This window comes from Canis aureus, chromosome 35, assembly GCF_053574225.1.
Source record: "Canis aureus isolate CA01 chromosome 35, VMU_Caureus_v.1.0, whole genome shotgun sequence".
NCBI lineage: Eukaryota > Metazoa > Chordata > Mammalia > Carnivora > Canidae > Canis > Canis aureus.
Window position 1 is genome coordinate 2,015,521 of NC_135645.1, and position 12,518 is coordinate 2,028,038.

A 12,518-nucleotide genomic window follows, 5' to 3' on the forward strand; every position below is an offset into this window, starting at 1 on the left:
GGCGCCCCTATCTTTTTTTTTTTTTTTTTTTTTTTTAAGATTTTATTTATTTATCTGAAAGAGAGGGGGGTAGGGGTGAAAGAAGCAGAAAGGGAGAGAGAGGGACAAGCAGACTCTGTGCTGAGCCTGGAGTCTGACTCGGGGCTCAATTCCAGGACCCTGAGATCATGACCCAAGCTGAAACCAAGAGTTAGATGCTCAACTGACTGAGCCACTTAGGCATCCTTCAGTTTATCATTTTGAATTAGCTGAAGTACAGAAGTCTGTTAAGCAAATGTGATGTGGTCTAGTACAGTCTTAGGAAAATATAATAAAACATTTTTAAAAACTTAAGTGATGCAGAAATTCACAACAGGTTAATTTCAAAGGGACCTTAGTCCCTTGTTGTATCCTCTCCTCTCCAAAGTGTGAACATACTATTTAGTGAGTATTGTTCCTGAAAGTGTATCTTGGATTAGGAAAAGCATTGTTACCCCAGACTGAGCTATATCCAGAAAATCCTTCTCTAGGTGGGGCGATTGGTTACAGTTCTAGGAAATGGGAGAGATTGGTGACTAAGGAATGGTTAAGCAAAGGGGACTTGGACTTACAACTTTATGATGTGGTGAACTCAGTTTGCAGTGATGAGCTTACACACAACTTCAAAGGCTTCACGGTGATGAATGAAAATGAGCGCTATGATGCAGTGCAGCACTGCCGCTACGTGGATGAGGTGGTGAGGAACGCCCCCTGGACCCTGACGCCGGAGTTCCTGGCTGAACACCGGGTAAGATGCTGAGCATGCGTTCCCATCCCTGTTCTGGAACCCCCCAGCTCTCATGACTTCTGGGACTTGGAGTACTTTTCTGCTACCCTTATTTTATTTCTGCCTTCTATGTACTTTTCATATAGAAGAGATGACAGTGATATGACGACTACTGATATTCATACTACTAATGACATTTATATCCCTAACATTTATATGGGATTTGGTGGTTTATAAGCACATTTCCATACACTATATTTCATTTGCTCCCCAAAACAGTCTTATTGGGTAGCTATTATTTCTACTTTACATATGAGAACAGAGCCAGAGAAACCAAATAACCTGATCCAGGATACATTCTAGCAAGGCTAGAAATTGAACTCTTCGGGTAAGTGATTTTTATACCCCCACACTGTGGATGTGTCCATCCTCCTAACATACCAGTCCTTTAGGATATGCAGAGCCTCAGTTATGCTCCCAAGGAAATAAGACATAAACACAGACTTTTCTTGTATTGACTGAAATCTAGTTTTAGGGCTTTGATTTTGGGCTAGAAGCTGTGTGGGATCAGAAACCAAGAGGTTTCGGGCAGCCTGGGTGACTCAGCGGTTTAGCTCCACCTTCAGCCCAGGGCGTGATCCTGGAGGCAGGGATCGAGTCCCACATGGGGCTCCTTGCATGGAGCCTGCGTCTCCCTCTGCTTGTGTCTCTGCCTCTCTCCCTCTCTCTCTGTCTCTCAGGAATAAATAAATAAATAAATAAATCTTTAAAAAAAGAAAAGAAAAAGAAACTGGGAGGTTTCTCATTTTTACTCACTGAGCTACAATTGTAAAATAAAACCCCTCACCTCCTTTTAATTTTCATGTGTTAAAGAAACAGGTTTCCTATAAAAGGCAGGTATAAAAGGTGAGGATTTATTAGGTCAGGTCCAAGGCCCCGCTCCTAAGGTTGAAGAACCAGCAAGCAAGCATATTGTCAGTTCTCAGGAGGAGTGTGTGGAATGTTAAAGGTGAGTTGTTCAATGAGGCAGAAAGAACAAAAGTAGTCAAAGTGCTTCAAAAGCAATATTTGGGGGTAGACCTGAAGCTAGAGGATATTTGTTAAGACCATATCAATACTTGGCAGCCAGTGGTACCAAAAGTGATGAATAAGATTATTCTCAGCAACGCAGCCAGGCCGGCCCAGGCACAAGAGGTTAAAGGAAGTTTTAACTTCCCTTTTCTCCTTGTTAGCAGTGTATCCTCAACCAGTATTCTTATTTGCCCACCATTGTTATTTTCACTTTGTTGCCTATCAATCCCTGACAGATTGTTCATAGGTAATCAGGATATTAGCCAAGAGTCTCTGACACAGTCCTGATTGGCATCCTTCAGAGTACAGTGGCTTCTGGGAATTGGATATAGTCGTGTTAGCAATTACATTAATGAAAGGAATATAGCCTACTCAGGAATGACTAAGTAAGGTTAGCATATCTCTCTGAAAGATTCTTGATCCCAGTGCTATTGATCTCTTCTTACTGTTGCAAAAGGTATTGACAGTAGTCAAATGATAGAGCCCAAGACCTGAAGGTCTTTTATGGCTTGGAGTTTTACATTCGTCAGGAGTATAGATGTTTCTATTCTATTTAAAGGGCTCCTGGTTGCTATTTTTATATTTCCACTCATCTCATGGACTGAGAGAGAAACCAGCTAAGGAAGAAGTGACCACCTCTTTTGCCTATTTTTAGAAACCCTTATTTGACCAATCCTTATAGACCCAGGAGGATGGGGTGATTTCCTTTCTTCTTTCCTCAGCTCTGGCTCAGGAACTAACTAACTAACTAACACACCAGCAAATCTTTCAGTCATTTACTACGGCATGGTGACTGGTGTGCAGTGTGAGGGTAGCACGTCTAGTAGACCAGGAAAATTAGCTAAAAAAAGAAACTAGTCAACTTCATATTTATGAGTGATAAATAATTAGATTAGGTGGCTTGTGAATGAATCACAGAATTTATGAAGCAAAGCAAAGAGAGATTTAAAAAAAAAAAAAAAGGTCCATTTGAGGCCTGGCATCTCCTTGTCCTTTGTCTGGGTCTGGGAGAGTTTTTTCTGGGGGGAATATTTACTTATTCTTTCTGATGGCAGTGATCTTGGGTTTTAAATGATGTTTCCTTATTTCAGATTGATTTTGTAGCCCATGATGACATCCCTTATTCTTCTGCTGGGAGTGATGATGTTTATAAGCATATCAAGGAAGCAGGTGAGTAAGCTGATGTACATCCTCACTTTACGGAGTCTCAGGGGCAGCGACAGAGATTCAACATCGCTATGTTATAGAGGAAAATGTATACCTTAGAAATTCAACATCTACTTTCAGTTGCATATCAGATAAGAGGTTTAGGTGAGCATAGTACTGACATCCATCAATTCTCAGTCTAAACACCTAATTTTGATATCTCTTTTAAATTTTTTAAAAATATTTTATTATTCATGAGAGGCACACATACATACACACAGAGGCAGAGACACAGGCAGAGGGAGAAGCAGGCTCCATGCAAGGATGGATGTGGGACTCGATGCTGGGTCTCCAGGATCACACCCTGAGCTGCAGGCAGCACTAAACTGCTGTGCCACCAGGGCCGCCCTATCTCTTAATTTTAGGAAACTCTCCCTAGGCCCGTATTTTTCTTAATAATGGGGCCATATAGCTCCTCCCTTCCTTACTCCTAGTGTTAGATTCAGTCCTCCTCCTGTATGTCAGTATCTCCAAACTTCACTTAGTAATAGAAGATTATTTTTTGAGGAAAAGAATGTTGCTCCCAGTTTCCATCTAGTCCTACTGCCTGAGTTAACCAGAATGTCACAGTGTTTGTATATGTTCTTGGATTAGGCATGTTTGCTCCAACACAGAGGACAGAAGGTATCTCTACATCAGACATTATCACCCGAATCGTCCGGGACTATGATGTGTATGCCAGACGGAACCTACAGAGGGGCTACACGGCAAAGGAGCTCAATGTCAGCTTTATAAATGTGAGTTCCAACTTCATCCCAGACTTCCCTGGTCCTATAGGACACATGTTTGCTTCCCAATTCATCCGAGCTAAAGTTGCTTTTCAGTCTGCTGTAATTATCACTTCCAAAATTCAGTGAATGCCTCTTTGCTGATTACACTGTGCTAAGCTCTTTACAAAGAATAAAACAGAGGCATGCATTCTCTGCCTTTATGGTCTAGTATCAACACATTGATATAAAGACACACACCCAATTATGTAAGAATATGTAAGTTATGTAAAAAAAAAAATATGTAAGTTACATAGTACAGTGTTTATGTCAAATATATTTAAAACAGCAGTTCTTGACCATTTTGTTTTTTGTTTTTTTTTTTAATTGGATGGTCTTTGGAAAATCTAATGAAAGCTATAGATCCTGCCCCTGGGTAGATAGTGACACATTTTACATGCAATTTCTCATGGCATGTGGACCTACGTTTTAAAATTTGATTTATTTATTTATTTATTTATTTTTAAATTTTTAATTAATTAATTAATTTATGATAGTCACAGAGAGAGAGAGAGAGAGAGGCAGAGACACAGGCAGAGGGAGAAGCAGGCTCCATGCACCGGGAGCCCGATGTGGGATTCGATCCCTGGTCTCCAGGAACGCTCCCTGGGCCAAAGGCAGGTGCTAAACCGCTGCGACACCCAGGGATCCCCTAAAATTTGATTTATAAAAGCAAAGTCTATCTTAGCTTAAGATTGCATTTTATTTTTTTTAATTAATTTTTTTTAATTTTTTAATTTTTATTTATTTATGATAGTCATTCACAGAGAGAGAGAGGCAGAGACATAGGCAGAGGGAGAAGCAGGCTCCATGCACTGGGGCCCAACGTGGGATTCGATCCCGGGTCTCCAGGATTGCGCCCTGGGCCAAAGGCAGGCGCTAAACCGCTGCACCACCCAGGGATCCCAAGATTGCATTTTAGAAACAAACTGCTATACATTTTGTATATAAATTGTATCTTAATAAAGTTGATTTTAAAAGAAGAAAGCTGTTCATTATATCTCCTACATAAGTGGTTTACCATATTCCCTTACCTGCTGCCAGTTCTGTGAATTATGAATAGGTGAAGTGATTTCATCTAAATATGATTTATCTTTGTAGATAAACCCTAGCTCTTGTTAACGACCTACTACGAAATCTTTTTCAGGTGTTTAGAAATACCAAACCTATTTACTTCCCCCTTTATGATCTGGAAATTGTGTATGAAAAGACTTTTCCTTTGGCTAAACATCTTCCCCATCCCCAGAGGGTTCATACCGTTTTCTCTTCTGTTTAGAAAAGTTTGTAAGACCAAAAAGCATCATCCTCATTTTGCAAATGAGCAAACAGACCTCCAAATATTAAAAAATAAAACAAACAGCTCTTCTAAAGTCATAGAGTAAGCCAATGATAGAGGGAAAACAATCCAGTACAATAGACAAATTAAGTAAAAGATCTGCTACTTCAACCTATTATAGCTCTCTTATTCTTGGCAAATACTGTGCAATAATCCTGTGGCTCTTTATATATCTTCATCTAGAATGGGGTTTGGGTTATTTTGGGCATGTTTATGTTTCAAGTGTATGTTTTGTCTTTAAAAAATCTGACTTCATTTGGCTATATGCCCATCGGTTACTGAGCCTGCTTTATGTATTTAGTTCAGTTTGGGCTTCCAGAATGTTCAAATTATCACACTTTTGTGTAAGATGACCATCCAGTATATTTAATCTGTTATTATGCTAGAGAAACAAGGGATAGATTAGGGTGAAGTGAAAGTCTAATGATAGGAAGTCTAGTGTCAATAGAGTGCCAAAACTTTTTTTTTTCTCCTCTCTTTGGAATGGAGGTCAGAGTATTATTTCTCAAAACAATTAATTCTTTACTTAGGAGAAGAAATATCACCTGCAGGAGCGGGTTGACAAAGTAAAGAAGAAAGTGAAAGACGTGGAGGAAAAGTCAAAAGAATTTGTTCAGAAGGTCGAGGAAAAAAGCATTGATCTCATTCAGAAATGGGAGGAGAAATCCCGAGAATTCATTGGAAGTTTCCTGGAAATGTTTGGTCCAGAAGGAGCACTGGTATGTTCTTTCCTATTGGACAATTTTGGGAAGGAATTTCAGGAGAATTTAGGGAAATTCTCATGCTGTGGGAAGAATTATAGCATTGTAGAAAAGGACATCAACACTAAGAAGTTACCTAATCTGTTCCTTATACTGGGCAGAACTATATTTCAACTACCCCCAAAAAGTTGTTTGAAGTCTTTACAGAAAGAGGTTACACATTCTCCTAAATAATTTTGCCAGCTTTTGTCAACTTCCAAATCTGGTGGTAAGCAAGTAACCTTGCCCAGCTTGCTTCTATATTATAGCTCTAATTAAAGGAAAAGAAAGAACAAAGAACAGTAAAGAGAAAGCTGCTTCCACTACAAACAGCTGCTGCAGAGCTGCTGGGTAAGGTGAGAGTTCTGTCCTTGAGAAGTGACAAGGTCTTTTCAAACCAAATAGAAGGTGAAGTGTAGTTAGCAAGTTAGTCCTAAGATATCAGGGAGAATCTAACTGTGAAAGAGTCTGATACCAGAATAGATTATTCAGGGAGAATATTGAATTTCCTTTTCAGAAAGCTCTAGAACTAGGATAGGTACCCTTTTGTCTGAGTTAGTTTTTTTATTTTTGCCTGGAGCCTGGGCTGCAGACCAAGTAGCCATTTAAGAATTCCTTTGACATAGAAGTTGAGAATTGGGTGACCGTGGATAGTATGTGGGAACCCTTAGATAAGTAGTATAGTGCTGCTTTAGGGATGAAATTGCTTAAAATTATAGATATGTCCCTCCCGTATCTATTTGATCACTTTTGACATTGCACAGGGCACTTGTGAAAATTTGAAGTATCAGACCTCCAGTGATGATTTAGTAGGATCCATAGGTTTCTTCTAATTCTTCTTTTTGGTTTCCCCAGAAACATATGCTGAAAGAGGGGAAAGGCCGGATGCTGCAGGCCATCAGTCCAAAGCAGAGTCCCAGCAGCAGCCCCACGCGGGAACGCTCCCCCTCCCCATCTTTCCGATGGCCCTTCTCTGGCAAGACTTCCCCACCTTCCTCCCCAGCAAACCTCTCCAGGCACAAGGCTGCAGCCTATGATATCAGTGAGGATGAAGAAGACTAAGTTTTCATCCCTCTTTTCCCCTCCCCTCCCTCTGTCCCATCACCTTCGGAAGATCTCTGTTGAATTTCAAATTGTGATCCCAACACTAAATCTAAGGACAGCTACAAAGGAAAGAAAGTTGGGGCAAGAGGACCTAGGATGGGCTCAGACAACCCATCCTCCAAGAGCCATCACCCATCCACACCAAGAAGGAAGCTGACTACACCTCAGAAACCTGTTTTGCATCCATATGCCCTCCCTACAGACTTTGCTTTACTGTTTATGTTCATGTGATCTTGACAGGGAAATTGTCATTTTATTAATTTTTTAAAAATTAATCTTTCAAATGTTGTAAGTAGAACTAATTTTTTGCCCCTGAGGAGTGGGCAGAAGGACGTGATGTATTACCCAGAGGCCTTTTCTTCCTGATATACTATAGTGTTTGCCTTCTGTTCTGAGGCAAAGTGGCTTGCCAAGCCCTTCAAGCAATGAGCCATGCTGATGAGTGATTTCAGGGGGAAGGGAAATAGCATAATTTTGGTGTCCTTAAAAAAAAAAACGAAAAGCTGAGTAAACTCAGTCACGAATCCCCTAGATATACTGCTAGTCCATGTGTCAATGTGGCTATGAGAAGGAGATCTGAGCCTAACTTTTCTTACTCCCTGAGGAGTTTCTTGTTGGACCCAATGGGGTCCATGGAAGACACTGATGGGGATGGAACCAGACCACATGGCATCAGCTGCGGTTTTCTGCTGTGTTCATCTTCTCAGAAAACTCTGTTGCCCAGTTATTTGGGAGCTCTTGTCAATCTCTTTCCTATAGTCTACCTTTGAAGGAAGGAACACTTTCAGGTTTATTGTGATTGGGGAGGAGAGTGGGACGATACTCAATCCTATACAGGGTCAGGTTAGGTTAATTTTCCCATTTGGGAGTAAGTCCCTGGCCCTGCAATTTCAATGCTTATTACCTAGCTTTCTACAGAGTATGCTTTGTAAATGTCTGCAGTTTGGATATGATCTGTTAATCCATGTTGCTCAAAGCCATGTTGAATATTTAGATTTGCACAAAATTTAAACACAAAAGTATAAGGAAACACCCCCCTTTCTAAAGCCTTATCTTGAACTCTGTCCCTCTCAAGAATGTTTTTGACTAGAACTAGTGCTCCAGGTCACGTTTCTTTTCCTCTGAGAGTTGCAGCTGGCAGGGACCTCCCTCTGCTGCCGCTAAGCAGGCCACAAAGCATGGGTTCACATACAAGAGTACGGCAGGTTCTCTTGCTTTCCCGCTTGTGCCTAGTGGTTATGGTCCCACTTCCCCTGTTAGGTTGCCCAGGGGGATTCTTCACATCAGAAATACTAAGCTGCTCACTTGGCAGTTGATTGTGAGCTCATTTTAAGCCTCTGGCATCCTGCAGCTACGTGACCGAGCAGACTATCTTCAATAATCCTGTAGCTAAAAGAAAAAAAATAATAATAATCCTGTAGCTACGTTTAGGGGAAAATTGCTTATGTCCAGGCCCCACCCTGTCACTCATAAATACCCCTTGTGGGGGTGGAGTTTTGGTGTTTTCAGCTAAGAAAACCACATTTTATCTTTTTTTGCCCCTCTGCTAGAGCTGTGAGCATCTCATAGCCTCCTCCCTAAATACTCTGGTAAAACCTGCTCTTCTGCCTGAGGATCAGAGGCTAGAATCACTGCCTGCCTGCACAGCAGGACTACCTACTTTCCTGAAACTCTGATCACCCAGAGAGTAGAGACATAGGAGAGGGAAATCTCTAGTTGTCATGGTGGCTTAGGAAAACTACATTTCTGATTCTTCGTATGAAGTGCTATCTTTGCTATCAAATCTGATTCAGTTTACACGAGCTTTGGCTTGGAATCCTTTTTTGGGAACAGTTCAAATCACTGTTTTCCTACATTTTTTTTTTAAGATTTTATTTTATTTATTCATAGAGACAGAGAGAGAGAGAGAGGCAGAGACACAGGCAGAGGGAGAAGCAGGCACCACACAGAGAGCCTGACGTGGGACTCGATCCTGGGTCTCCAGGATCATGCCCTGGGCTGCAGGCGGCGCTAAACCGCTGCGCCACCGGGGCTGCCCTGTTTTCCTACTTTAACCAGTTTCATAGGATCACATACTTTAACTTCTCTGCTTCAGTCTTCCCTCTTTGGGAATTCTGCGTATTTCTGCTTTATTCTCCCTCGTACAGAAAGGTGAGGAAGTCATCACTGAAGCTCACCTACCTGTTCCCTCAAAGAACATATTAGCCAAGTGTATTTGGCAGGGGAGATGCTCAGAATGTGGTTTTCCTCCCTGCACATCACTCCTCTCAAGTCTACTGTCTGGGACTGCTGCCTCCGCTCTGTCCGTGGGCTACTTTTGGCATTCGCTGCCCTTGGAGTATAACTGCTGTGTTGATCAGCTCTGTGAGACTGCCCGGCCCGCATGTGCACATGTTCTTGGAAAGCCCTCTCACCCCTTGTGGTGAACCTCTCTGGCCTCACGCTCCTCTAACACTAGTGCATCTTCAAATAATTTTGACTTCAAGCTGTCAAACTTTAATGGTGTGGCACATGAGCTACTTTGGGATAAATGTGATCTTAGGTGCTAGCCAAGGATAGGTGGAGGGAGGAAGCTGTTGGGATGATGTATTATTTGATCATTTGTGCCTAATTAAATGAAGTTAGTGGTTTGCCTACCATGACCATGCCTGTGATCTGTAAATCTTCTAATATTAATTTTAATATTAACTGTTAATACTGATTTCTAATATTACTATTAATTAGCTATTTCCCTGAATCCCCCACACAAAGCAATAGGCCAAATGTAGCAGAGATGGGGGAGCCTTAAACACTGGTTGGCTTCAGAGCTCAGTTTGCAAGACAGAAGAATGGAGACAGACGCTGCAGCTGGCACTGAAGAAGTGCCACTTCAGTTACCTTGAGATGGCTGGGCAGAAAGTTTGCTCTTCTCTTATACTAACTAGTAACACTAATGAATAGAGATTGAAACTTTAGAGGAGTAGAAACAGATTGTCTGCTGCAGCTGTCTCTGGTAGCCAGAGCCAAAGACTGTTATTTCGCTGAGGCTTGAGGAAGAAGGTTGGGGATATGAGGAGGCTGAAGATCCTAAATAAGAAAAAATATGAAGGAGGTCAAGAGAACTTATTGACATTTTCTGATTGCTGATAACCCAGCACCTGTTTAGATTTTTCTTATTTTACTTGGGATCACACAACTGGTCAGGCGGCCTCGGGATGTTCCCTCTGCGATGGTTCTTCACAGTGTTTTTGTGTCTCTGGGTTATCTTGATTTGTGGGTAGCTTTTGTTATTCTGAGCTCATTGCCTTTTTTACCGTTTCAGATCTCCTGTCTAAAATCCTTCCAAATCAATTCTATTTTGCTGCTTTTCTTTAATTCCCTAAAAGCCATACGTAGTGTCTACATTTTCTGTCAGCTCACACTTTCACCAGAAGTGGAACTAATACAGGTAGGAAAAAAAAGCTCCCTTAACAATGTTTTTAACTAATGGTAATTTTTTTTAAGCTTACCAATATAAGTATTTTTAAAGGTTGTATTTTTCAAAGTCATACGATGATTGTTCTTGTTTTCGCTCATAGAATAGATTGTTGTGGGATAAAGAGTGGTCCCTAGCTTCTATTTTTCCAATTAAGTAGAACATGTTCTTGGGATTATACTATTAAATGTTAATTTTCTTTAAAAGAAAGAAGAAAGATTTTCTGTCTGCCAAAGTTTTACGTTAATACTCAGATTGGGGTAGAAAACAAAAAAGTGCTAGGTTTAACACTAGGATGACTCAGGTTGTGTTCCTCTAGGTTTAAAAAGGGTTTTCCCACCCTTCTTAGGGGGGCACTGACTGTTTTAAACACAGAGACTTGATTGGTTGGGTGGTTTTGTATTGATTATCCTGAAAAAAAAAGCTGTTGGGAAGAAACGCTGGCCTTGGTGTGAATGTTAGCCCCACCCCCAGTGCCAGCATCCACAGGGCGTTTTCCTCAATCGGTGTTCAGTATATTGTTTTCCATGTGAATGTTATTAATTGGTTCAGTTATTTTGGCCTTTGTCATTTAGCCAAATAAAGGCAAAGTGGTTTTACCTAATGTTCCATTTCCTGTGTTTCTGACCTGGTATACATGTGTATATGTTTTATGTATTTGGGGCCTTTACCTATACTCTCAGTTCCTTTGCTTTTGCATCCTAATTTATCTTCCTCAAAACTATTCCATGACCATATTATCAGGGAAATCCTTTTTTTTTTTTTTCTTTTTTTTTAGTGATTTTATTTATTCATAGAGACACAGAGAGAGAATGAGAGGCAGAGACACAGGCAGAGGGAGAAGCAGGCTCCATGCAGGGAGCCTGACGTGGAACTCAATCCAGGGTCTCTAGGATCACGCCCTGGGCTGCAGGCAGCGCTAAACCGCTGCGCCGCCGGGGCTGCCCTATCAGGGAAATCTTTTTGCAGCTTTGCACAGAAGGCTCAAAAAGCCATCATCCCTCAAAGGGAAGCTGATCCAGATCTATGAGGTGTAATGTCATCAGTGCCCTAATGACACATCTGTAAGGGAAAGAATACCTTCCATCTGTTCTTCAAAAGTCTGCTTTCTTTTGAGACTTTAGGTTTGTACTACTTTTACCTGGTTAAGTTGGCTTTTTGTTGTTTTTTTGGATTTTTTTAGTTGACAAACTGTCACATTAGTTTCTGGAGTACAACTTAGTGATTTGACAAGTTTATACATTGTGCTATGTTCACCACAAGTATAGCTACCAACTGTCCCATTGTACTGCTATTACAATATAATACACTATAGTCCTTTTTTTTTTTTTAGGATTTTATTTATTTATTTGAGAGAGAGAGAGAATATGCATATATGCATAGGGAGAGGGAGTAGTGTTAAGCAGACTTTGCACTTAGCATGGAGCCCGATGTAGGGCTCTGTCTCATGACCCTGAGATTGTGACCTGAGCCAAACTCAAGAGTCAGATGTTAAACTGACTGAGCCACCCAGGTGCCCCTCATTGACTGTATTCCTTATACTCTATTCTTACGACTAATTCATTCCACAGCTGGAGGCCTGAATCTCCTACTCCTCTTCACCCATTTTGCCCAGCTCCCTACCCCCTCCCTTCTGGCAACCATCAACTCTCTGTATTTATAGTTCTGATTCTGCTCTTTGTTTGTTTACTCATTTTCTATTAGATTCCATTTGTGAGTGGCATCATAGTATTTGTCTATCTCAGGCTGACTCATTTCACTTAGCATAATATCCACCCAGGTCTATTCACGTTGTCTCAAATGGCACAATCTCATCCTTTTTCGTGACTATGTAATATTCCATTATATACACACACACATACCACATTTCCTTATCTGTTCATCTATTGATAGACACTTAGGTTGCTTCTATGTCTTGGTTATTGTAAATAATGCTACAATAAACAGAGGTTTGCCTGGTTGACTTCTATTCCTGTTCTTATAACAGGTAAACTACTGTATACTTTCTCCCCTTTGTTGGCTTTGGGAAAATTCAGAGTGACCTTTCAATATATAAGCATCAAAGGCTAATAGTATCACCCACAGAGGCAATGTA

General features: G+C 40.9%; 1 protein-coding gene across 1 annotated transcript in view; it reads left to right on the top strand.

The window, feature by feature from the left end:
• Positions 1-11,027, top strand: part of PCYT1A (phosphate cytidylyltransferase 1A, choline) — a 29,753-nt gene extending 18,726 nt beyond the window's left edge. Inside the window, exons 4-8 of the mRNA XM_077884280.1 lie at positions 615-766; positions 2,908-2,986; positions 3,617-3,759; positions 5,656-5,844; positions 6,721-11,027. Coding sequence (XP_077740406.1) covers positions 615-766; positions 2,908-2,986; positions 3,617-3,759; positions 5,656-5,844; positions 6,721-6,927 — 770 coding nt within the window. The 3' untranslated portion in view covers positions 6,928-11,027. The remainder of the gene's footprint in view (positions 1-614; positions 767-2,907; positions 2,987-3,616; positions 3,760-5,655; positions 5,845-6,720) is intronic.
• The last annotated feature ends 1,491 nt before the right edge of the window (positions 11,028-12,518 follow it).